At 40.6% G+C, this 27,534-nt stretch overlaps 1 protein-coding gene across 2 annotated transcripts in view; it reads right to left on the bottom strand.

Moving 5' to 3' along the window:
• The window catches only part of raver2 (ribonucleoprotein, PTB-binding 2), a 93,964-nt gene that overhangs the window by 63,734 nt on the left and 2,696 nt on the right, over window positions 1–27,534 (bottom strand). Inside the window, exons 1-3 of one of the 2 annotated variants that reach the window (XM_018696492.2) lie at window positions 26,574–26,645; window positions 22,038–22,319; window positions 4,508–4,574 (exon numbers count right to left, since the gene is read on the bottom strand). In XM_018696492.2, the coding sequence (XP_018552008.1) occupies window positions 4,508–4,574; window positions 22,038–22,310 (340 nt within the window). In that variant the 5' untranslated portion in view covers window positions 22,311–22,319; window positions 26,574–26,645. Of the gene's footprint in view, window positions 1–4,507; window positions 4,575–22,037; window positions 22,320–26,573; window positions 26,646–27,534 lie in introns of those variants that run through there. The other variant, XM_018696477.2, reaches the window with a different exon arrangement.

Genomic DNA, 27,534 nt, shown 5'->3' on the forward strand with positions numbered 1-27,534 from the left:
ATAGAAACTAGTTCATATGAAGAGAAAATCTTCTATGTTAAAATACATTCTTTGACTAAGGATAGAGCCAGTAATGCTTAAATAAAGCTAACCTTGAATTCAGGGTATGAGTTTTTCAGTCCCATAATCAGTGATCCTTCTATAAAGAGAAATGTGTGTGTCTCTCTGACAGCTAATGAAGCAGTACTTAACATTTTCAAGTGTTGTTTAGTTACTCTTTATCAACAGCTGATACTCCACAAAAGAAATTCAGACTGTATCTTGTTCAGGAAAGCTTACATTTCTAAGAATCCGGTGGCAGGCAGTGAATTAGTAATAGCAATGATAAGCAGCAGTGGCTTTGCTGAAATAAACAGATAAAAGGGCTGTGTGTTTAGCAAGGTTTAGCATCAACAACAGTAACAGTAAAAAAAAACAAAAAAAACATGAAGTACCAACAGTAGAAAGTGAAACACAAATTCAAAATCCAAGGCAAATGATACCACAGCACTGCACACAGTGTGATTCATAAGTGATTCATAAATGCAGCTCTGAAATACCTCAGCAGTGAGCTCCTTGCAAGAAAGCTTTTGCTCAAAAAGCTTCAGTGATCTCAAGGATCCCACTTTCATGAAGCAGAGAGGAATAGAACCAGAAAGCCACTGACACATGAAAGTAACAGACATACAGAAGTGAAGGAACGCTCTCACATTTTCACTTGTTAACTGTGCTGTTAATTTAACACCTGTTAATTTAACAGAGCAGGACAAAGGACATTTTCCACAATATGATTTAACAACTTCATTTTACTCTCAGCCCCAAATACATTTTGTCTTGTTCGCAAGATTTAAATTACTGCTGAAAACTGTCCTCACACGAGTGGAAATTGTCAAAACTATATGCAGCAAGTCTGAATAGTGAAAAATCTGAGACACAGACACACAGAGACACACACACACACACACACTGTGGATCTCTGCGATGTTGGCATTGTCGCCTTCTGGTAAACAACGGAAAATATACACTACTGTGTGGTCCCAACAGCGTAGTCGAAAGTCTAGGTTCTTTCGTGGAAGTGCTACTCGTCAAAAATTTCAACTGTTGCATGATGGCAGAGACAGAAAGAAACAGAAGAGCTTGTTATTTTCTAAGCTGTGATACTGGAGAGACAGAGAAGGTGAAAGAGAGAAAGAGGAAGAGAGGAAGGCGAGGGTGAGTCAGACTGTAAACACTTGGTTGGGGTGAGGTTATCCAGCTGCCATGAAAACTGATCCAGTGGCTGGTGAGTTCAAGCTGACTGTCGTGTCTCTCTCACACACACACACACACACACACACACACACAGCCAATGCTACTGTCCCTATAAAACACATAAAAACACAGCTATACATTTGTTATGACACACTTGAAATTGCACACAAGCATGTACACATCAGCACGAATACACACTAAATATAAAACCACAGGAGCTGAGGTTGGAAGGAATTGTGTATTTAGGGTAAGTAAAGAGGCGACAAGCCAGGGGGTTACCGGATCAAGGCAAAATATTCAATCATTAGCACGCATGCATGCACACACACAGATGTGAAAAGCTACATAGGCTTGAAATCAATCTTCAACACCTCTAACTGAAGCGGTCGGGGATCTCCAACCGCACTTATACCAGCTCAGGGAACAGTGTCCACAGTGTGGGCTGAAGCTGCTTCCCACCTTAAACAATCACATTTGTACTTATTTCAGTAGGGTGAAAGAGTTAATGAGCAGTGTCACTAAGCTTAACTGTCCAAATCAACTAAACAGAAATCGTTCAAGAGGCAGCAGCCCAGCTCCAGCAGAGCCCACAAACAAATACCAAATAAGGTTTAATGTTTTAAGATTAACCATGGTTAGTGTCCAAGGTCATGAAATATTTTCTGCAAGTAGGAGCTTAAGTCAAATACAATACAATATGCTGAAAATCTGTTTGTCATGTCAATTTGAAAATGCTCTCCAAAGCAGAGCTAAGCAACCCGAGTTGAACCAGATGACCAGTCCAACAATGTGTTGTGTAGGAAGTAAGGTTCTTATGTAAAGCTTCGGGCTTGGGTCAAGCTCAAGCAAGCACTTTTTTAGAACCACCTTAGAAGCAATTTCAAATTTTTCTGGCAATTCAGGTTGGAGAAAATGTGATCTCAAACTGTTCTGTGTTGCTGCTTCTCTCTGCCTTATCCAGCCAATCTTCCTCTATACAGAAACTTTCCACACATTCCTGAAACGCTGATCAACTTCAAGCTCAAACATACAGCATAAAACAACAAGCTGTGAAAGCACCTGCTCTCGCCTTGGAACAGACAAAGCTTCCAGCAGCCACACCTCTGCTCTCATGTTCGATCTTAACAGGGTCCTCAATAAAATTTATGACAATATTGCCAGGAAAAATAACCTAAAAGAAAAACCTCCCTACTGATGTCGCTTTCACCTGAGGCCTTTGACAGAGCTCTTTGAAGACGTATGTAAATTCCTCTCTAAACATTCTCCATCTTATTTCAAAGAGCTAATATTGAGACACTCAGACATTGCCACATTATGTTGTCAAACTGCTGAAATAAGTCCTTGAAATCAAATGAGTGGTACTTCATTACAGAGGAAAAGCTGGAGAGATAAAAAAAGAGGGAGGGTGGAAGTGTTGAGTGAAAGGGGAGAGACCGACAGAGAGCATGACAGTGATGGTGACAGTGTCAGAGAAGGAGTGACAGCAAGTGTGAGAGAGATAATGGAGAATAAAGTAAGACAGAGGGGGAGAAGAGGCAAGAAACAGATAGGAAAATGGTATCAATGTGAATTTGTTATGGAAAAATTAAACTTTGTCTTGAACATCCCCTGATGTTCATGACACTGGATTCTCACCCCACTCCACCCACCTCAGTACACCAGAGTTCAACACCCAACGCCACCACAGCGGCCTAATTAGAAGAGCACCACGGCTGTTGGTCCGATGAGGGCCCGTGTTTCATCAGGCTCTCATTTGCTCTAAAACAGCATTAACCTTTTGGACAGGCTGGTGCTTTGATTTCTCAGCTGTTTACAGCTCCCCTCTACTCTCTAAAAGCGTTATGTTTCAGGTGCTTGGCTGGCTGCACGGACTAAATATAGGCACTATGTAAGATTTCCCTGGAAAGGGACACACTCTAGGGGCAGGGGGCCTGTTCTCTGTGTGTGTGTGTGTGTGTGTGTGTGTGTGTGTGTGTGTGTGTGCGTGTGCGTGTGCGTGTGCGTGGGTTCTTGTATTTCCAGACTTATGAGGACCAAATGTACTAAGAAGGTAAGGAAGACAGAGAAAACTCTTGTAAATGAGCACAGTTATGTTATAAAGAATTGTTGGGGCAAGATTAAAATCATACTTAAAATATGTCCAAAACAAGAGTTTGCAAAAAACATACTTGTGTTACTGCTTTAAAAGATGCTATATGTAAGTTTCTGCTATCGCTATGTGGCTATCATTAGCATTAACAGCTGTTTACTTGCCAGTCTAGAAGAAATATTGTGAGTTCAGCACAAAAAGCCGTGGAAAGCAAAAGCAATGTTAACACTTGTTTTGCTGCTATTTTTACCACTTCTTTTCTTCCACTAAAGAAAGCATGCTAACCAGCTAGCCCCCAACCCGTCCTGGCTCATAATACCACTTTGTAATGAGTAACTGTAGCATCCAGTCTGCCCTCAGTCCAACATGAGATGAAGAAGTGGTGCTGTCCAGAAGGCGTATTCTAACCTTTTGTCTTGTAAATGCAATGATGGCTGACGCTCTTGGTAAGTAAACAGCTGTTAATGCTAACATTGGCTATGTAGCAATAGCAAGAATTTACATATAGCACCTTTAAAAGTCACACACCCATGACTTGGGCAGAGACTGTAAAAACAGATTTTACTATTTGAAACTATTTGGGCTTTAGAATCTGTACAGCATACATTATCCTCTTATCGTTTTTTATCGTATCATTTTTTTTTTTTGACCGGTAACTGACAGTACAAAATCCTCACGTAGTCCTAAACTTAAATATGACCAGTCATAACCACAATCATAATCACAATCCCTGTGCTGAAAACAGTAACGACTGTCCACCACCCTGACCTCTACACTATTTCTACAGTACTTGTAACTATTACAATGTTTCAGTCATGCTTCATGCCACCCACACTGTAGGTATCACTATTGTTATAAATATAGATTTGACATTTACTGACAACTGTATGTTTAAGGTTTAGTTTACAGGTTCATTTTAGCAAATCTACACTGGTGTGTATGTGTGTGTTCTCTTGTACATCCATCTTTGTGAGGACAAAGGACACAAGGCATTGTGTAAGATCCTTGCTTCTTCAAAGTGCTGTTTAGAATTAGGTTTAGGTTAGAGCTGGGGGTAACTATTGTAGTTTAGCAAGTCATTGCGGTGGTAGAGTTTAGGTGCTAGGGAATGTATCATGTCAATGAGCGTCCTCACAAGTATAGAAGTACAAGTATGTGTGAGTATGTGTTGTTAAGTGTGAGTCTTACCTGTGCCTTTGTTGCGATCCACAAAGCAGTACTTAAGTTCATATTCTTTCAGAATTTCATGGACTTCCTACAAAGACAGAATGAGAAAGACATACAAGACTTTAGTCAAAAGAGAATAACAGAGTGTTCAAACACTTGTTTAGATGTAAAACACTCACGTTTAAACTATCTAACTAGAGGGCTACAACCAACACTAATTTCAATTTATCAACTAATCTAACATTTGTTAAAACAAACCAACTAATTACTGTCTCAAAATTGTCCAGAAAAAAACCTCAAGTGATGTGAGAATTCCATACTTCTAATACTTGTGACCAAATCTCAAAAAATTCAACAACAGAGAATTTAAGAATCTGTCCTCGGCATGTTTTTTATTTTTCTTTGGCTAACTCAAGACAGAACAGCAAGACAATTATTGACTATCCAACGACTTTCAATAACACACTGAGTATTCAAATAATCAAGTTGTCAGGTTGAATTTAAATAAAATGGAATTTTGCTCATTACACTGATGAAACCTTATTTTTGACACTTGAGCAAACCCTTTTCCATCACGATCAACTCTTTTGATGGGAGACTTCCCCAATCGCAGTAATTTGTCTCTAACAGGTAATTAAGTTTTTTTTTTAAGTGTATTTTTAAAGATGAAAACCTTCCGTCTCCTGTCAAGCTTATAATCACAGCAGCCCACCACAAAGTACTCAAATCCACATGGAGACACACACACACACACAGAGCTGCATATCAAAGTAATAAATCTGATTTAACTTTTTTTTTTTTTTTTTAAAAAAAAAAGGGAGAGAGGAGTTCTCTCTCCTGAAGAAATGTCTCTTCAGTGACAGTGTATGATGAAGTGAGACAGGAAAGGGAGCAAAGAGAGAGATGCAATAGCACAGCAAGAGATCCTCACACCCTGTCTTGTCTGAGTGTATTATGAACTGTTCAACACTAAGTCTCTGTTAGCCTCTGTGCTTTCCTGATGGGTTTCACCATTACGTAGCCATACAGCGTCTCTACTGCACACCAGTCAATGACAGAACAAACTGTTCAGAGCCTGATATCGAATGTCTTTTCTGGATATGCCTCTGTGATGTGAGCAACCTTGTAGATCCAGTCACTGTCAAACCACTCCAAGAACACAACAGTTCCAGATTGAATCGAACACAGTGTGGGTGGAAGGACTGAAAAGTAAGCAACTTTTTTTTTTTTTTTTTTTTTTTTTTTTTAAATCAACACCGACAGCATTATACAACCTGCAGGCCTCAGTCTAAACTCTGTGACAGTGGAATTATTGTTAAGTGCCACCAGAGACTGGTGTAATGGTCAGTCTACAGTACATGATGCACATCAGACATGACTTTCAAAAGCTGCCTTTCAGACATGCACTGCAACCCTGAACTGGTCCAGACATTACCCAGAGGAGCTGTACATGAGAACGCAAATGCCTGAATCAGCTGGACTGGACATTGAATGGACGTTACCACGCCACTTCCCTGGTATAAAGTCCATGTAATGTCCAAATGAGCCGACGTGTGAATAGAGCCAGTTAGGTCCAGAGAATTCACAGCAAGCAAGTGGGCGTATTGATGACATTTCTATCCTGCCTTCTGTATGCTCTACCAAGGAGCCACCACTCACCTAAACCGGAGTATTTCCAGATGAGAACACATCTGACATGGACAATCTTCTGTTGTGTGCTACACATCGGACAATGTCTGGAGAATTGTGTCCGTACGTTGTTGTGAAGTTTGAGACAATATTTCATCCTCCAATTCACCCTCGTCAAAGGACATTATGGTGAAGTTCACTCTTCAGTATCATCGTCTGCTGCACCTGACAACGAAACATCTCCCACTGCAGGCTACGTATAATATTATCTTGTCTAATATCTAAGAGAATATCTCAGAGACTGTTACTCCCCATGTCCACTTGTCATTTCACTCATAGACCACTTTGCGTTAGAAAGACATTTAGTGTTTAACCTCATCTTAAATCATTCCCTCTTTATATCTGTCACAGTGCAAAGCTGTTCTGATGAAACGTTGTCGACAGCTAATATTTTCCAATCATTTCAGGTTCTCTAATATCACTACTTACTCTGCTAAATGTCTTTTTGTCTGCTGATTCCTGACAGCAGGACGTGAAGCTCTGCGGTGTGAAATTAAGTCTTTTTAATATCTGATAACATTATTGTGAATGAAACTTTTCCATACACAGAGTGGAACTGGTAGCCTTATATGGCAATTTTAGATGCATGATCACCTCCTCACAGCCAGGTGGGATTCATCAGGATGAAACGAGCGATTTATGATAAGGTTGTCCAGCTAAGAGAGTTTCGAAACTTGCTGGGTTGAGCAAATAAATAGGTTTGAATGTAGAAAAAAAAAAGGGGAAAAAAAATCTTTTAGCATTTGGGAGGACATATCTGTTCTGTGTTGTCAGCTAATGTGGCCAAAACCTCAGTGCTTTTATTCACTGCTAACTAATGTTGGCCATGTTTTGTGTATTCCATTCAAAGATGAAAACAGAGGAATGAACTTTGCATTATTTTAATGCTGCAACATGGTCATACAATGAGCACCTTTTACAGGGGAGTGAAAACAAGGTTGACATTTGCAGGGGGTCAGGGGGACAGATAATTCACATCAAATATTTCCATTCCTGTTTATCACATCATTTCTATGAAGAACAAAACAAAAACAAAACAAATCTGCCTCAGCGTTTGAGGTGATCTAACATGTACATTTTTCTCTTTTTCTGTCCCTCTAACCGCCATCCAGCCCACTCATGTACACAATGAGCAGGCATCTTCCCTGTCAGCGAAGGCCATGCTAGGCAGCCCACACAGAGGGTCAACTCGCTCACCCTTAAAATCAGAGCAGAGTGAGCTGTAATGGCTGAGAGGGAAACGGAGAGAGGGAGGGAGAGAGAGAAGTAAAAGATACATTCATTCCAGATCAGCGCTCTATTTATCTATTTCATGATCCATCTGCCCTGCTGCAGACAGAGGAAGATTCAGAGAAATAGTAGGATTAGTCTGAAAGGATGAAGAGGAACCACCCGAAACCAAAACAATGTAAAAAAAAAAAAAAAAAAAGTCATCATTTGTCTGTAGCTGACACTTTCTACCCTCCTGAAGAAACCAGAGAAAAATCTACCAGTGCAGTAAACACAGCCCAACTGATACTGGATTTATGAGGAAGATGCTGATATTAATATTAAGGAGTTTTAAAAAATCTGATATTGATATAGTTAGTGTTAAAGCTGCAACTACAGATCATTTTCATCATCGATTAAAATGCCCATTATAACATCCCACAGCCTGAGGTGATGTTTTATGTTCAAATTGTCCATTTTATTCCCCAACATCAGAACCTCACATTTGAGAAGCTGAAACCAGCAACTGTTTCGGGTGTTGCTTGAAAAATGGCAGTTTAAGGTTTTTTTCTCTCAGCTGACTTATCGATTAATGAACTACAATGAGAGAGAGATTTTACAGTGTTAAAATAAATTTGACTATGTAATGATTTCAAACTTACACACCAATTACCAATATTTCTACAACAACCAAAAATTGACCGATACATCAGCTTGGCTAGTAAGAACATTCCAGCCAATTTTCAAACAGAAAGTCGATTTCCTAGACATAATATGTGATGTTTCTGCACTAGAATCAAGAAATATGAAACTTGATTTAAGGAAATACTTGCAACAAGTTGACTGAACCAGTGGAAGTATTCACACCGCAATGACAACTCAATTATAGTCAAAATGACTTTTTTCCCCTCAAGTAAACAAGTTTGAAGGGTTTTTCCAGACATTATAATGCCAACACACTGTCATATCATTATAATACAGGGCTGTACACAATTAAAACAGCAAGGCAAATACAGAAGGATTAAACAATTTGGATCAAAGCATGCCTGTACACATACGAGGGTTAAAGCAAAGTGATTTAAGCTGTTAAGCTCTGCTTCTTCTTTAGTATCTACTTATCCCTCTGTTTTAGTATTTCTATGTTTCCTTTTACTTAATGTTTTTTTCTTTCTCTGGCCACACAACACGTTTCTAAGGGGGCAAGCTGTGCTCTGGCATAAAAAAAAAAGTAGAATTTTGACATTTAAGTAATACACTAAAAGAAAACTTTATCCCCTAAAACAGATTTTCATCAGAAATTAAGTAGGGTGGCATGCAAAAATAGAAAATAAAAGTCCAGAGAAAATATTCTGTAAAAAACAGCTCCTGCTTCTGCCCTTTTGGCTGGACTGCAACAGCGAAACCAGCTCTAGAAATACAAAGTCACAAAGCGACTGACTGAGTGACTGTGGTGACTGATCAAATACACCATTGGTCAGCTGACTACGTAATTAGGTTACACCATTGGTTGGCTGGCCGAGTATTAGAAGTTTCCCTGTTGGCCGCTGTTTTTTCAAAATGTGTCTCATTCAATTGACCGCATGGCAGCTGACACAGACGTGAACAAGCTTCTAACTTTCTGACTGATTATTTTACAAATGAATATAGCCAAAATTACAGCAGAGCCATTGTCTTTCACGTATGTCTCTGGTGATTCTGTCAGACGACATTTACACAGTTACAAAATCAGGATTTTAGCAGAGCTGCAGCTTGGAAATGGCTTGGAAGTGACTGCAGGGTAACAGGTAGTCTTCATAGGCCACGTTTCTGTCACAATTTCATACTTGCTCCATTGTTGGTGTAAAATACACAGAGTTAAAGGGCTGCCCAGCCATATTCTACGTTTTGACCTTGTAGTGTTTAGCTAAATGATGGTTACTGTAGTTGGTACTGGACAGTATGCACACACTGACATTGTCAAGTACTTGGTGACATTCAGACAAGGTTAAATCATTCCTCTCTCACTGTGTCATTCCCTCTAGTGCTGTTTTATTGTGTGGCCCTGTGCTGTTCTGTGCTTGAGCTGAATTGAGCTGAAAGTTTGTGTCTCACAGCACTGGCACATTACAAGACATTTAAGACTATTTTTAGGAGTCCAAACAGTCCTGCCTCTCATCTCAGCCACACAATTTACCAGTTGAGCAAACCATGCTGCTCTTTTTTTAATCATATTCCAGTTTGCTTCACCCTATTTCCTTTTACATTCAATGTTTTAATGATGTTTCATTTCCACTACATCCCATCACGCTGTTCTACGATGTTCCACTTTGTTTCATTGAGATTCCCACTACACTATTTCACCAGCTTTCTAATTAACACTGCTGTAATAGCTAAGCTGTGTTCACAAGTGTTTCAAAACAGCCACTGGGCTCAGTACAGAGGCAGTAAAGCAAACTTACAGCCTTGAGCTTTAAAATCAAAGATAGATCAAAAACACACACTCTATTAAAACTAAACCCACTAACTGTAGATCATAGCTAAGCACTACTGTCATGCCCTATCGCAAGTCTTCAAGACCAGCAGTGATTAGACAAAAAACCTGGACCATATATGGTCAGAAGCAGCAGGCCAATCTGCTGTCGTGTCCTATTCAAGGCTCTTCTACAGTATGTTCCTTTATGTCAAGCTGTTCTATAGTATAACTGAGCATGTAATCTTGATCCTTGCTGTGCTTTACTGTTCTCTCTGCGTGTTTGAACGCTTTAAGAAACTGACATTTCCAGCAAGTACAGTCAGTACCCCAGCACCAGCCTTATCCCCAGGGCCACCTTCAGTGCATGTATGTGTGGGTGCAACACATACTGTTCATATGCACACCTTGGTGGGACACTGAAGCAAAACTGCCTTGAGAGGATGATCTTGATAAGGAATGTGATAGCTGCTTCGTCTGACACCTGGTATAACTACACGGAGCTCACATGAAGGAACATGAATTCACTAGTGCCATCCAAAGAAAGTGATCATCAGCCTCACACTGTTCACATAAGGAAACAGAGAGCTGTGTCTTTGCTCGCTCAATACTGCTGCAACTGCCTATTTTTGTTCACTGACCAATGGCTGCAATCTAAGCCAAAACACACCACACACCACCCACCACCTCAGCCTTCACCTATAATAAGTTATTTAATTTTGAGCTACTGCTGCAACAAATTTTATTTAAAATGATTGAAGCTACTGTATCTCTATGATACACTTGGCATATTTGTACCACTGAGTATAATGTCTGTGCAGATTTAGACTGGAATTAATGTTCTGCAAAGATGCACATAAATGTCTTTGCAGCTCTATGGCGAGAAGGGTGTTACAGGTAACCACAGACTGTGGAAGTTTGCACAGGAGCTGACGCACAAACTTTCCAAATGTCAGTGAGGAGTTTTGCTTCCTGGCACATTAAACCACCTAACTGGTTGATCCAGCTTTCTGCTGGGAGGATGGTCCAACAGGGAAAAGAAAAAAAAAAAGAATCCACACAATTCTAAAATATTGTCTTGCCTAATGTAAATTTTAAAGCCAATCCTAAGGATGGGTATCAGGGCCTATTTTGATGGATATGCATTGGCTAAAATAAATCCTATCAAGTGCAGATCCCTTTTTTGTCCACCTCAACCTGCAAGTGTTGCAGCATTACTTGTATTTATATTTATATCTTGCTGAATGTGAGAATGAAAATTTGAGTCCCTTGCTTCAGTAAGCCCAATTTTAACATTCACACACAGAGGTTGGCAAAATAGATTTGCTAAGCTCAGACATCAACAAATCTGTTATCTCTTCTCTCTCTGTTTTATTAGCAAGGAGCAGTGTACAAAACATTCAGGTAGCATCTTCTCATTGTTAACCCGCACTGAACTTCACTTTCACCAGTTAAAGTGACAAATGTCACTGGCAGCAGGTCACATGAGGTGGCACTAATTAATGCAAATTCTGTGAGCAACCTGACGACAGGCTGGAGCTAAACTAGTCTGTTGATGGGCTAAAATGCTCTCAGCAAGGTATTTTTTTGTATTCAGCCAACTATCTTAAGTGAGGGAGAAACATCAACCTTGTAACATCAATGTACAACCACAATACCAACTCCAACAGAGTGATACAGCTTCTCTAGCAGACTGTGTCGCAACACATTATCCAAGTTAAATTTTATTTCATATCATATCAATATTTTAAGGCTTAGAAACTTCATATTTTTGAACCACGATCTTAATATTTAGATCAAGAATCTTGTGAAAAGTAAGGTGTGACAGAGAAAACTAGGCCTTTGATTTCAAAGTATCATCATTTAGGTAAATTTAAGTAACGCATCTAAATCAGTATTGGCAGACACCTATTACTAAAAGACTAGAGAACTGTAAAGGTGCCTTGTACATCTAACAAAAAGTTTCATTTGCTGTAGTCATAAACCACAACAATAGTGTTTTAGTACAGCCTTTGGAACAAAATGTAGGGGGAGAGGCATCCACCTTGCTTCAGTGTCTTTAAACAACATACTAAATCCTTAGCAGCACTTCTTTTCTTACTATTTCAAACATCCAGGGAGGCAGAATCAAAGAATTTCCCACTCTGGATTAGTCAAGTGTCACAAGTGTTAAGATTATTACTTTAATTTCAGTGGAATGACAATTCTCATCCCCATTTGCATTTGTCCTTTCATTCATAGCTTGTGTCAATTTCCTGCAGATAAAGAGAAAACAGGCTGGAAATTGCCTTTCATTTGGTCTGGGCGCTGTTTTGACCTTTTCGCACTTTAATACTGACAGCTTGTACCATTTATCAGTTAAGGTATCTCTAACTCTCCCTGTTGCGCTCTGTAAGTCACTCTGAAGAAGATAATATTTGATACAGTGGAAAGTGAGCAAGCTAAATGTAAGGCAAGAAAGCCTAACTAGAATGATTTTTTCCCCTCAACAGAGAAAGAAAAATGAGAGAAGAGAGAAATGTGTTTACTCTGACACCTGTTCGTTCATCACACACACACACTCCTTTTGTTCTGCAGACATAAATGAGATGGCTTACTAACACAAACAGAGCCACTGGGGGAAAGAGAAACAGTGGTCTATCTTTTCAACTTAGTGTGAATGTGTGTGTGTGTCCGTGTGAGAGAGAGAGATAGAGGGATAGGGTGGAAGTGGGGGACAAACACTCTCTGCATGGCCTCCTTACCAGCAGTAACTGTGTCCTTGACCTACTGATAGAGTGATATATGCTACAGAGAGAGAGAGAACAGAGGATGAAGTCCAGGTCTGGCAGTGAGCAGAATGCTCCGCCTACACTCAACACTACCATGTGGTTTGAAATTATTAGCATTACAATGACCACACCATTATCACTCTCATTTATAGAGCTGCAATACTAGCACTGATTTCATACCAGCTTTATGAGCAGTGTAACCTGCTGTAGTCTATCAAAAGAGTAAACCTAATGCTTTACATCAACATACACAACAAAAAATGTTAGGAATCTGTGGAGGTTTTTTCATTTTCTATTCAGGATTCAAACACACTTTGATGGAAAACAGCTAATGTTGTGTATTAAACGCATGAACGGTATCAATCATAACAGCTGCAATTACACAGGGACAGAGAGATAAGAGTGTGCATGGGTGGGAGGGTGTGTGTATGTGTGTGTGTTTGTGTGTGGGTGAGTGTGTGCAAGAGACAGACAGGTGGCTCAAACCATGTGCAGCATGGATCACTGGCCCATCAAATGCCTGCCAGGAGAGCTTCTTAGAAAACATGCACACTCACATATTGTGAGCGGACAAGCATAAATACACTCGAGTGCATACATCTCTTTTTCTCTCAGCCTTCATCTCTCTCTCTCTCTCTCTCTCTCTCTCTCTCTCTCTCTCTCTCTCCTTTTTCCATCTCTCTCAAACACATTCTCTGAGTTTCCACACCTTGTATGTTAGTTTAACACCCTTGCTCTGTGCTGGCACTGAGAGAAATCCTCAGTTTAACAACTTTGTTTTGATTTCCTTGCTCTTCTGTTCTCTTTATCTCTTTTTCCACTACACCCAGGCCCTCCCCCTCTTTCTCTGCCTTCCTTCCTCCTCCCCTTTAAGTCCCCTCTCCTCTCCCTCATTTGTATCCTCCTGCTTTCTCCTGTCTTTGCTCTTTTTCATTGCTGGCATTGCTGGACTACACACTGGCTGTTAAAATGCTCCCCGCGTGGAGAATACACACATCGAGCATAGAAGCAGACCTCTTAATGGTAAAATGGTGATATGAGGATCTCCATCACTGTGTCTTAATTAATCTCTTTTCTTTTTTTGTATTGTTTTGCTTGGCTTTATCAGATGTTTTGTTCATTTACAGTTGAGTAGAGACAGATGATGCAGTAAAGCAGCACAGCAGGAGCAGGGATTCAAACCTATAATCAACCTCAGCAGTCACAGGCACATGGTTCAAGAGGTGCACTATGCACTGACTGCCAAACTCTTTATGTGGCAATACATTACAAACACTAAAATTTGGCGTGGTATTCATCACCCCACAGTGCATCATTGTGTGCAAATGTTTGAAAATGCATTGCAAATAGCTGTGAATTTACATATGGGCTTGGGCCACATGTTTCTGATTTACAGGTTTATTACTTCCACCCTGTGTAGATGGAACGATGTGACACGCAGATAAATTATACGCTACCCGATTTGAACTCCCTGATTGTACAAAGAAATCATGAAGATTTTCTGCAATTAGCTTGGCATATACAGAAAAAAAATCTGCCAGTGCAATGCTAAATGCTTGCCTTACTTGCTGATGCTGTGTAAATATATCCAACTTGCACATACAGTAAGCGACTAAGGATGTTTCTTGTACTGTACCTAAACATGCACTGCCTCATTAAAGAACAACCATAGATTCTGGTCTACTCTACTAAGCACTTGTCAGGTAGTATAGGTTGGGATAGAAGCACTGGTATTAAGTACACAATATACCAAAATAAACATTATCAATAATGCTATGAAATAAATAACACAAGATTCATTCCTGTGTGGTGACTAAATGCTTTTTTCCCCAATGGAGTCTGGCCTTGGCATATATATATCTCATTATACATGAGTTTCTGAATAGATGTTTATGCTTGGCCAGAGCTCAGCATACCAATCACAGGCATCTTTATCAGTTATTAGAGTCAGAAAATTTAAATTTGAGACAAAAATGGGAGAAGTGTGGGTGGAACTGAGGTGGCACAAGTAATAAGCAGTCATCACCATTAGGTGATTCAATCAAATAAAACTTATCTCAAAATAGACTTCTCTTTATACAGTATCTTCATACCTCCTCAACAGAACAATATTTTCCAAAATCACCACCAAGACACCCATTAGAGGAAGTGAAATTACCTATTAAGACTGTATTTGTTGTGAGGAAAAGGTACTAGCTTTGACTTTCATGTGGGAAGTTGGTGGTTTTCCATGTCAATTCCATACAGTCAGAGATACTGCCATTAGAAAAACTGCATCTTAAGACAGCACTGCTTTAGTATTTAAACATGACAACCGCTGCTTGGTCAAACCCTGTCTGTTGCTTCTGTATATTCATTTCTTCGTTTCACCCCGCTTACATGTCTTAAATAGAGGAGCTGGTTGATTTGATCACAGCATGGAAGGAACCAGTGGGCTGAGGGAAGCAGGTGGCTTGCCCTGAGACAGGGCTGATTCTGCTGTCAGCCAGTGTGACCCCAACTCCCCTCCCCTTTCCACACCCACCCATCTCTGCTTGGCTCAGGCCCTGAAGCCACTGGGCTCAGATTGGAGGTTATTTGCCCCACTGAGTCAACAGTCACTCCTCCTCACATATCAACAGCATCCTGCAGACATCAGGTCAAAACATCATTTAAGAATATTCGTTATTTTTGTATGAGCTGGTCTGCACTGTCCAATGTGTGGGGTTTGCCACGTATGATAAAATTTACACAATGACAAAGTGAAGTAGCAGTTTACGCTTGTGTGCAGAGATGTGGTAAGTCCTATCTGTCATGTACATAAAATACAAAGAGAATACAACCTAAAAATCCTTACTTTACCTTGGTATTAACACTGCTGAAATCTTCTCCTCTTTCTATGATCATCTATTTTCAACATGTTACAGCTCTTTGGCCACAGCTTGGCTTTGCATTAATGTCTGAGAACTACACTATTAGTTAGCACTCAGAGGACAGTTTTAGCACAAAGCTACAGCATGAAGCATCATCATGGAAGCAGAAAAAGCACAGCAACTGCTGAGGTATGAGGAGACCGGCAGAGAAGCTCTTAGACATAAAAGCTAAATGGCCTCTCTCAGTCATTTGTACTCATACACCAAGGCGCCAGTGAAAGCACCATGCACATCACCGGGCTCGATGTGGGCAAGTTAATGTCCTCTGTACTTGCATTACACACATTTTTGTATCATTACGGACTTTAAACAATCAAAAGCAGCTTCACATTACTGGACGCACAAACCAAGCATTAAGCCGTGTTCTAGTTTGAAAAATGGTCCTGCATAAACACAGATTATAAGTAAAATGTAAATATTAGCTTTGTAATAGCTTTATTTAGAATATCTGTAAGGTGATACAAAAAATTATTATACAGTTGATGTTCAGTGTATTTAAATAAGCAATTTTCTTCTGTAACTGGGGTTCTGTCTTGTTTGTATCTCTTCATACCAATCACAGTCGTCTTGGGTGGTGCAAAGCCCAGGATGCAGCGATAGTGCTGCTGCAAAATAGTGTCAGGGAGAACATGGGGAGGCGATCACTGTCATTAAAATTCCCTGAAAAAAACAGCTAAACATATGTTGACTGTGTGAATACGAATCTTTGTCAAAACATATTATTGTGATCGTGTAGGTTGCTAGGTTGGAGGTTTTTCATAGTGAGGGCTTATACCCAGAGTCCACATCCGGTCAGTCAGACTAACTGATGCTCAGACAAAGTAGAGAATCTTACAAAATTTTGGCCTCTGGTAATTTGTGATGGGCTTGTGGCATTTTACATTCACTAAAGTAATTAATTGACTGATGACAGTAATTGCCAGATTAACTGACAGCATAAATGATGGCAGGCCTGCATTAAGTACATAAATGTTCTTGTTCATCTGACTCAGAATATCAACCTTCAGTCATATTAGTTTTACATACTCCATAATTACATACTGTAACGATTTCTGATAGAAGCTCATGGGAGGCGGTTTGACAGGTGGGCATGATTAATGACGGCATTTTGGGTTAAAAAAAGTTTACTTTTTGTATTCAATAAAAGACATATGATAGTGACATTTTTGTCTTTTATTTTTTATTCTGACAGAATGACAGTTCCTTTTGTTCCCCATGGGTAGAATAAAACTCCCAAAAGTGATTTATGAAAATAAACCACCGACACAAGGGAGGATGGATGGGTTCATGCTGTTAATTCCTGCTCTGCCATCAGCATCTTGCAAGAGAAATCGAAATCGAAAATCGTTTTTTAACTCTCTTCAGGCACCACTTGCTAGATTTGCTGTATGTTTTTTCTACTTGGGTAACAAAAGTGGAACTTGGCATGGCTTTCTCTTGTAATTTCCATCTGACCTCCCTAATTACCGAGTAGCTTGCCCCGACAGAGCTGCCACCGGCTGGATTTTATTCTGTTGTTGACTCTAATGTATGTTGTCAGGTGTTTTTGACAGAACCCGATTACACCGTGCGTCTTCTGAGTGTAATCATAGGGTTTTGATAAGCGTGGAGAATTGGGTCCCCTCTCTCCTTCCTCCACAGGAAGGTCAAAACATGCTGGTCAGGCTCATAACAAAATGATCTTCCCAAGTTCATTACAACACCACCCTCTCTTCCAAAAAGGGCACTTTCAATGTTTGATCAGTCTTAATTTGTGAATCAAAAGCATCACACCCAATTTCAAGACTGAGGTGCTGCTGTATGTGCATCCTAATCTACTAACAGTGTTGAACGCCCCTCCACCTGCTCTATCTCACACTTACACACACACACACACACACACACACCACACACACACACAAATAATGGCAGCAGTCATGAACAGCAGGCGCTCAAAGCTTGCAAAGTCCAAACACACAATTTAACCAGCACTGTGAGAGAAAGTCAAGAGAAGGAAGGAGAATACAGAGACTGGTGTAAAGAGATTTTCTTAGTGGTAGTTAAAATGGTTCTTTTGAATGAAGCTGTGTAGTGTACTTCAACCGAGAAGGCCACCTCGCCTCAGTACTCCTCACACACACACACACTTTATTTCCCTTTAGCCTTTTATCCAATTAGTCTACACCACATTCTTCCTGTACTTGTCCAGTCAATGCATTTCGCTCTCTTTCTGGGTTACTACTCCAGAACATTTTATCCAGTGAGTCCAATTCCCACTCTCTGTTTTTCTGTTTTTATTCTCAAATCATTTAACCACGTGGTTAGTGATTTGTGTGTATTTTAATTATATCTTACAATAAAAATATATTTAATGTAATGTAACAGTGAAACAGCTTGTTGCACTGGACATTAGTCTGGTTATTTCATATGTGATTTTGCATACATTTGCCATATCATGACATATACTGAAAACTTAATCTTATCAATATCCTAATATTGATTTAGCTAAATTACTAATTAATATACACCACAACACTCCTGCTCTCTACCAGCATCTAGGACATCAACTGGCTCAGCATTAGAGGTCAGAGTCTATTCCGCAGCCAAGTTCATTTTTTCACCTGCACAAAGTCACCTACGGGTTTGAGCCATGGCCAGATTATGCCATATAATAAATAAATAAATAAACTTTTTGATTTGTCCTGGTTGTACTAACAGCAGTCAGTCTAACAGGTGCGTCTTGAAACCCTACGGGACAACTGAGACGCAAACATCTGCAAAACTTCCAGGTGACTAATGCCACAGTAAACAACTAAATCACAACAACGCGTGCTCACGCAGGCCCGCAAGTGATGGAGGTGATGAAGGCTGCCCACTGTCAAGAGGGGCAGATTTCATGAACATCTGCTACTGACACACACACACTCGCACATATCACAGCATGTAAAGCGAGAAGAGGAGGTGGGTGGAAAGAGAACAGCTCAGTCACATTTACATGTATTTGTGTTTACCTGTACATATGCAAACACAACTGCACACACACACTTAAAAAATATATAAACACGCACACATACAATACACAGCTTGCATAAGTTTTGTTTGTTTCCAAGGAACTGAATAATTTAGGAACTTAGCAGAAGTCCTTAGAAGCTAACCACCTCCCCATGCACATGTGCGTACACACACACACACACACACACACACACACTGTCCACTTTTATTTTACCCTCATGTGCTTCTGAAAATATGTTTATACACTACGTGCTTGGATTTAATGAAACATAATTTTTATTCTTCTTGGAAATTCCAAATAGAGTCTGGAGTGAACAGCAGGGGCAAAAGTCCTTCCAAAATACCTCCAACTTAGTGGTTTACAGATGGGGAACCAGTGAGGGATCATGTTTAGGGTTGGGATCTCATACCTGGATTCACTATGTTCCGGCACTGACAAATCTCTTGTCAAAGCCTCTCTCATTACTCTTTTCCTCCTGGTTTAGCCTCCATGCATGTGGTATCAATAATTTAAACGTATCAACTCAGTGCTTCTGAATCTGTACCTCCAGCACTTTGAGCAACTAGCTCATGAAACATAAGGTGTAAAATGTACACCTGTTATTCTAATGTGTCAGATGCATACTTATTTACATTTCGCATCTTCTCCTCCACATCTTATTTTCAGGTTGTAGCTACAGGTTTTGAATATAAACTCAGCCAAAATGCCCCATGTGTATGCAAACAAGAAAGTGATTACAGATCTCGAATGAATCTTTCAGTTTAAGTTATTTACAATTTTGGTTACTCGCAAATGGTGAAAAACCATTCAAAAGGATTCTGACTCAATAGTGGATTTTGAGTCAGTGAAATGCTACCGATTTCAACCCTCCTTCATTTCCTCTCCTCTCCCCCAGCTCCTATGTCTTCTCTTTCTCGCTGCACTTCTTCACTCTTTTCCCCTCCCCCCTACTTCTCCCTGAGATGAGGACTGTCAGCAGGGCCATATATTTGACACAGTGCACCACAGACTCCAAACACACACTCTCTCATACACACACATACACAATCTGCAATATAGTGTTGGGTGGCGGCTATGAGGGGAATGGGAAGATGGAGTCGGCTGGACTTTGTTGAGTCCATCAGGCAGGTTATATAAGACTGTGATGAAGACATTCCTTTGCCATAAATCTATAACCTTATGGAAGATACTGTAATGTCAACACCTGTTCTATGAATATCATTGGATTCCTGTGGAGGACCAAGCAAGAACAGCTATAGGTTTTAAGCCCTATGGACAACAAAGACATAAAACAAGTTGGTGTGAATACTGACACTGATTATGATTGGGGTTACTGATAAATCTTGATTTTTTTTGATTAATCAATTCATCATTTAGTCTGTAAAATGCAAGAAAATAGTGAAAAATGCTCATCAGAACTTCCCAGAGCGCGAGATGACATTTTCACATTGCTTTTTCGTCCAACCAACTCTTGGAAAACCAAAAATATTCAAAGAGAAGCAGCAAGTCTCCACAGTTGAGAGGCTGGGACGAGAAAAATGTTTTTTCATTCTGCAGCAAATGGTCCATTTTAAACCACAATACAGTACTCAAAAGAACGTGTTAAGCATTCAGCAATGTTGCGATGTGGCTTTAAATGTTTGTAAACGGCTCATTTCTGTCTGACAAGCTGCCCGGCTCGCTGAGATATCTCCAAGCATAACATCCATACCCTGATATAATGTCAGTTAAACAGTATCACTACCAGTCAGTAACTCATACTGCTTAATGTCAGAGAGTGTGAGCTTCTCATTTAAATAGATAGATTTATGTGGCACGTTCAGCGGAGCAGACTTCATGCAGCACTGCTCAGCGACTGCTCTGCTCAGACTCACTAAACATATCACGCTCCATCTGACACATGAATAATGTGGAAAGTACAGAGAGAGAAATTCCACTTCTGTTGCTTTCACCTAATCCAAGTGACTTCTCCTCTCTCCCCTGTGTCTCATTTCTTGCACACACCATGCAGTTGCACTCTTTCGTACTCCCTCTCGCCTTCTCCTCACACACATAAACTTAAACACCAGGCGGAGTGCTGGCTCTCTTTGGCAGCCTGCCTCTTTCTAAGAATGTTTAGTGCTACAACCCTGAAGGAATACACCATGAGTGCCTTCGACACGCCGCCTCATGAAGGCTTGCATGCTGACACAAGTGATGAATGACACTTGGTAGGAGAAATCAAAGGTCATGAAGTTATAAACAGTGAAGTCACTTGGTGGTCTTTGACAAGAAACAGGCAGATGACGGTCTCGCACGTACAATAAACACTAAAGATAAACTGACTGATCTGCTTTTGCTTCCAGTAAAAGACTCTTGATTACATCAAGGTGTTTACAGCATGTAAAGTCAAAAATCATGGATTCCACCTGTCATGTCTTGAGAACATAATCTGAGGTAGCTGCATAAGTCACTCTTGTTTACACTGTCTACATATTTGTAGTGGCATGGGTGAGAGCTCTAACTGCATAATATTGTATGCAACACATTAAGCCTAAATGAGCTGATCATAATGTCAGTTGTTATTGTACATGTTGTAAACTGCAATTTATGCCGCAAAAAGTCAGAAGGAGGATCAAGAAAAAGCAAGAAGACAACAGACGCTATGTGACAGTTGCAAAAAATGTATGTCAATGCATTGCTCCATGCATGTACTGAAATGCCAAGCTGGTGTTCATATAAAAACAAACACCCACATCAACAAAAAGTACTCCTGCTTTCTGACTTGACCAGCCTTATATAATACCCAGTTAAGTTTGATGCAAGTACAGGTGTATGAACACATTTACTTCATCCTAAAATGATGGGTAAACCAACCTGTATATCAAACATGATACAGCATTACTGACAGGTAACAGATATATACAATATCTCCTCCTTCTGCAAAGAACTCACTTAAAAACACAACGGCCATTCACATTTCTGATGTGTGTCTAGTTGTTATACATGATTTGCAGTAAACGCATTGATGTGTTTTGATGCTGTTTATGGTTTGTTTACAACTATGTTGAACTAACCGAATCTGACTAGATGAGAAATGACAAAGTGCTCCTTTAGTCAGTGATCCAGTGTCAGATCTAGGAACATTAAGAGTGATGGTGAGCAAAGTTGCATGGTGTTTAATAAAAAACCTGGGGACTCATTTGTTTTAAGTAAACAAAAAAATGTATAAGCCTCTCACTACCAGCCAGTGATCCCCAAGTAACTACATCTGAGAGTAATCAAATAAATGTCCCTGGAGATGTGGATAAAAAAAATAAAAAAAAATCTAGGCAACGGTAATTTTAGGTCACTGCGCCCCACTGTCATTAGTAGCATCGGACAACTCTCTATTATCATGAAACAATACTGATTAAACGTCCTGAAAAGTACGACAGTCAGCGCAAACTCATCAGATGAACACCATAGACGCACAATAACTCTTGATGTGCGCAAAAACTGAAAACTAACTGAACCTCGCTACTTTTCCCGGTGTTAAACTGCCGTGTACCTGGTTAGTAGTGTCCGGCGGCAGGTTCTTAATGAGGATTTTCCTCCTGTTGCTCAGCTCCTGGCGAGTTTTGGCCAGCCTCCTCTCGATCTCCTCCGGCTCCAGGTCCGGCAGGTCGCGGAGGCTAATCCCCGGCTCGGAGGGCTGCGCTGCCGCCGCCTCCTCATCCTCCGGCTGCCGGCTCTCGGGGCTGTCCATCACCGGGGAAAGTGCGCTCTCCCGGGCTAGAGAAGAGTGAACGCTCGGCGGCTGGATGGATGAGGCTGCCGCCATCTTGGGTAGCTGAGGGAAAAGTGTGAGGAAAGAGAGAAAGAGAAAGAGAGAGAGGGAGGGAGAAAGAGAGAGAGCGAGAGAGAGCAGGTGGGAGGTGTGTGTTTATGAAAGAGAGAAAGAGCGAGGGAGAGGTAAAACTCCGTGAATAAAATGCAAAAGAGAGACTATCTTGATGAGTAAACATATTAATTCCTAATTAATCCTGTTATAAAACATTGATTTTATTTACTTACTTAAACAACCTAATTTTCTATTTCCCTGTGTAATGAAATGACAGGCTGTCATTTTAAAACTTGTGTAGTCATCTTCCGGACATTTAAAAACATGCGGTTGCTTACAGACAGTGAAACTACAAAGGTCTGTTATAAATTTTGATGTAACGATTCTCTGCGGACGCACTGGCTGATACTGAAACTACTTGTTTATATGAGCAGTTCGCCGCTCATATGACTTCCAGCATGTCGGGCTGCACCTCGGACATCTGGCGACCCCAACTGTCTGCTGAATGTATAGTGGAACCAAGTGAGAGCCATAAATACCAACATCACATCATCAAAGTGATGTTTTGTACTTTTGTGTGCTTCTCAGTTGTTGGTAGGTAAATCAACTGCAGTGGAAGAGGCTTGCTTTTTGGCACAGCACCACTCTTTTCAATCTATTTCAGTTCTTAATGCAACATGTCTCCACATTGTAGGCAAAAACAAGGAGGAGTAAATATATCATAATCCACATGTTGAGTCTGACAAGTGTTTAATGCTCTGTTAACTATGTACAGTACATTTTAGACAGCACTGAGCTGCACAATCTTGTACGTTCAAGAGAAACTCAGTTCTTATTTTTGTTCTGTAGCCCAATTAACACATTTCTTCTTTTGGTCAAAAAGAGAAAAAGGCATTCATTGGAGAATATCTGTAAACCACCAGAGCTTTCCTGTTCCTCGTGTGCATAATGTGACCATGAATGGCTGTGTGCCTTCCCTCCCTTCCACCCAAGTCATCCAGTGAATGCCAACCTAGCAGCCAACCCAGTCAGCCAGCCTGCCTGCCTGCCTGCCTGCCCACCGTGGGTGGAAAGCTGCTCCTGGCAAACACAAGGGGAACAGAGCTCCCTGCCGAGTCCGCACAATGCCTATGTAGCTTCCGCAGGCTGCATGAGTCTCTGACAAGACACACGCTGTATACTCGCACTCTTAGGATGCATTCACACTCTATGTAGGCACACAAACATGTCAGCGAGCACACATCAACCCACTTAGGAAATATTTAGAGCACGATTATGCCGAGGCCTGTAAGAGATGGTGAAATCAACCTCCATCATCCAACCTCCATGTTCTCTTTCTCGCCATCTGTGTGAAGCATTTTTTGGCAGAGCTGGAGTCCAGACAATCACAGTTGTCAGTGGGTGAAAATGATCGCACATTGCCAAGCGGCTGAAGCGGTGTAACCGAAACACTCCCGGCTGTATGCGGAACATTTGTATGAATACTTCAATCAAGCTTATGCTCAGTCCACTCAAGAGCGGAAAGGCCAAAGAAAAGGGCAATTTGTATCATTTCAAACAGAGGGAATGTGTATGGACTGTATTTTTATTTTTTTTTTTTTTTTGCTGTGGAAGACTCATGTGTTCAGGAATCAGGAGTCAAACAAATGCTCTGCAAATAAAAAGGTGACAAATGCTTCTCCACAGTTTTTATTTGACTGATTTAATAAAAAATATGAATCTATGAAAATATTTCAGTAGGCCACATTAACAGATGAATCTACTTGCTAAAATGGACAGTGAAGTGGTTATTAATCTATATGGTGAAAAACATTTCTCCATTTCTCCTGTACTGCTGGTTAGACAGAACACCACTTCAGAAGATGTCATTTCATGCTCTGGAAAATTTCAGTGGTTACTATTTTCATTTATAGAAAACACTATTACTCAGTTAATCCAGGAAAAAACCCTCATATATACATAGCAGGGTTTCCCCTAGCATTAGAAGAGTTAGGCACAGAGCCTAAGCCCTCCAGAAACCCAGGGGAAACCCTGTGTAGCATTACATGTGCTACAAATCCAAGCCACAAAGTTATGTCTTCTAATAAATGAAGTGAGAATGCTCCTGATCAACAAGAACCTTATACCTAACTATGTTTTATGTCCAACAAAGACTGCAATCAATTGAGACAAAGACAATTTTTTACACTTGAAAAACACTGAGGTCTGTGTGCAGCTCATACAATAGTCTGTGAATGCTGACAGATTGGGGGACATGAATCATTGAGCAGTGGATCTCTGAGAAGACAGCAAGGACTTGCCTGTCACTTGCACAGGCTGATTTTGGAGACGCGTGAATCACTCTGCTAAGTGCTAAACAACGTTTCCATGAGAGAACAATTAATTTGTTCTCTCCGTCCCCCTGGCACACACGCAAGCCAGCACTGTATCACACTCAAGGACACACTCCAACACACACACACACACACACACACACACACACACACACCACACACACACACACACACACACACACACACACACGCATTAACTCATGTCAGTGTGCTGCCGCCCTGCATGGTTACACAAACTCTGCATCTTTCAAAGCGTTTTACCTACGTGCAAGTCAAACCTCATAATAATGGGCTATGCTTCACAAACCAAGGGGGTAAAAAAAAAAAAAAAAAAAAAAAAAAAGAGAGAGATGTTAGTCCCTCTACATCTAAAAACACAAGAGCCCTGCTGGTGCTTCATTGTGTCAGCCAGTGATTCACAGCCTTTTGGAGTGGGTGGGAGTAGAGAGGAGAAGAAGAAAGCAGGAAAATGTTCGCCGCTGCTCGCTGGGACTAAGAGTGTGAGGAGGGCGTGGGTGGGCAGAGTGGCTGAACGGGCAAAGCAGGCACCTGGGATGAGCTCAGTAGGTGTGAGGATGGGAGGGGAAGAGAGGAATTTTGGGGGGGTGTTAACCCTAAATGGCAAAGTGGTTCATTGTGCACAGGAGTTGGCAGTGAGCACATACATGTGTGTGCATATCATGTGTTGAGCTGTGCAGTGTGATTGTGGATGTCTCACTCTGCAGTCCTGTCAGGAATGCAGGAGTAGATGTAAAAATGGACTGTAGGGCTCTCCCTCCATTAATGAGCCGCTGCTATTCTCTCACATATGATCATGATGCAGTGTGGTGGCGAGGCCTCTTTTTCTCTTATAGCATAGAGGAGATTATAAGGGACATGTGACCTACTAAAAACAGCTGACCTGAACCCATGGGGACAATATGCACAAGAGTTCCCTGCCCAATTCATGTCCTAATTACAGTGGTCATAAGCATACCTCTTCACCAGTGCGTCAAGGAGGCTACTTTTATGTGGCCAGCAAGTGAGTCACTAATGAGAAAGTTGCATCTACATACACTCTCTGATTTCAACCCAAGCTGAATCAAGTGTTCCCTCTAAAGGTTCTAATTAAGGTTTTTCTTGTTCATTTTGTTAAACTAGGTAGTAAGTAATACTGCTCAACACTGTGATCAAATCCCTTCTTGACATAATTTGCTGTAGGGTTCAAGTTATGTTTTCAGTTTGTTGCACACATTTTTAGCAAAACCCACATGATAGGATAAGAGAGCGCTGTCTGTCAGAGTGATTTCAAAGTGATTTCTATAAATTGCTTGCATGCAAGACATAAGACGATCACAGTGCTAAGATGTGTTCAGGAAACTGGGACTCAGGACTGCACAAAAATATGCTGCTAGTGCATGTCTGCTGTACTAGTTGGCAGAGCAGAGACTGACTGAAATGACCCGAGGGTGACTTGGACAGCGAGCTTGGTGCTCTAATTCACAGCGTTTCCCTGGCAGGGAGCAGCAGGCAGCTCGGGAGAAAGAAGGGGAGCAGAGGAGATACGGTGACAGTGGAGAAGAGATAAAGACAGAGCCATGTAGGGGAGGTATGAATGAATGCCGACAAACTGATAAGCTTTATGGGACATGGCGACAGGCAGACAGACATGGGGAGAGAGCTCCTTCTCTCCTTCAGCTCTCAACAGTGCTGAACTACTTCCCTGCTGATGTTCAGTAAACTGAGAGCCCAGCGTGCCCCTCTCTATTTTCACTATACACCTCAAGGAGAAACAATTTACTTAGCTGCACTCTATGACCTGCTCTTAAATTAGACAGAGACGCAGTACCTTTACAGAAACCACCTGTGCTTTCCTATTCTGTTGTTCATTTAAATAAAACGTAAGATCTCAAAAGATGTGATCAAAGGAGAAGTATCAAAGAGGACTGACCTTGCAAATTCACAGATGTTCTGTTTTAAAATCTTTCTATGTGCTCCAAACACAGTCCAGGTTTATCTCTCAGGATTAAAATAACTTGCTCACTGCACTGATGGTTATGTCATATACTGTAGCACAGAGACTGGGAGCTGTAGTCTTCTCTGCCACCTCTATGGAATGTAAGAAAAGGACTAATGAATTATTACTTCCGTTTGCTTCATGTTAACAGGAGTTAGTGGACAAAACTGCAGTGAAATCATTACTGTTTCCCAGTGATGCATTGGACACTAAGTTCATGCACAAGCTTGTTTCTGGTTGATCAGAATGGGACAAAAAAGCAAGTGATTTTTAAAGGATTGGTCTGGCATTAGTCTACGTTTCTTTTATAATCAACAAAAGGACAAAAACAAACAATGCATCAGTCTGTTTCTCACAAACATGTCCCCAGTGTGTCTGTGGCTCTCCACTCTGAGCCTGTGTCTTCTTCTAATGGAGATGTAAATCTTTAAAAATGGGTCAAGAACATATACACTTATTTTTAATTTTTAAAACATATTTCCTCACAATGCATGTCAGCACAGAGCTGTGCAGCAAGCTAAACACAAAGGATGGCCTTTGAAGTCAATAACCGCATTTACAAAGTAATGTTTTTCTATAGAATGTGGGTTCAACGTGGATTCCTTCACAGTATTCATGATAGTGATGTAACTGCATATCTTTGGATTATGGACTGCTGGTTGCATAAAAACAGGCAACTTTAAGACATCACATGAAGAAGTTGTTAATCACAACAGGCAGTTTTTACTATTTTTGGCACAAAACAAGGAAATAATCTGCAGATTAACTGGTAGTTGTGGAGTTGACAATTGGAAAATTAAACAATGACAGTAGGAAAATCATATTAATAACAGTTTATATTAGCTTGAAACAGCTAGTTTAATGCTATTAATAAAAGTCCCAACAAGGACATTTG

Source organism: Lates calcarifer, linkage group LG17, assembly GCF_001640805.2.
Source record: "Lates calcarifer isolate ASB-BC8 linkage group LG17, TLL_Latcal_v3, whole genome shotgun sequence".
NCBI classification, from domain to species: Eukaryota; Metazoa; Chordata; class Actinopteri; family Centropomidae; genus Lates; species Lates calcarifer.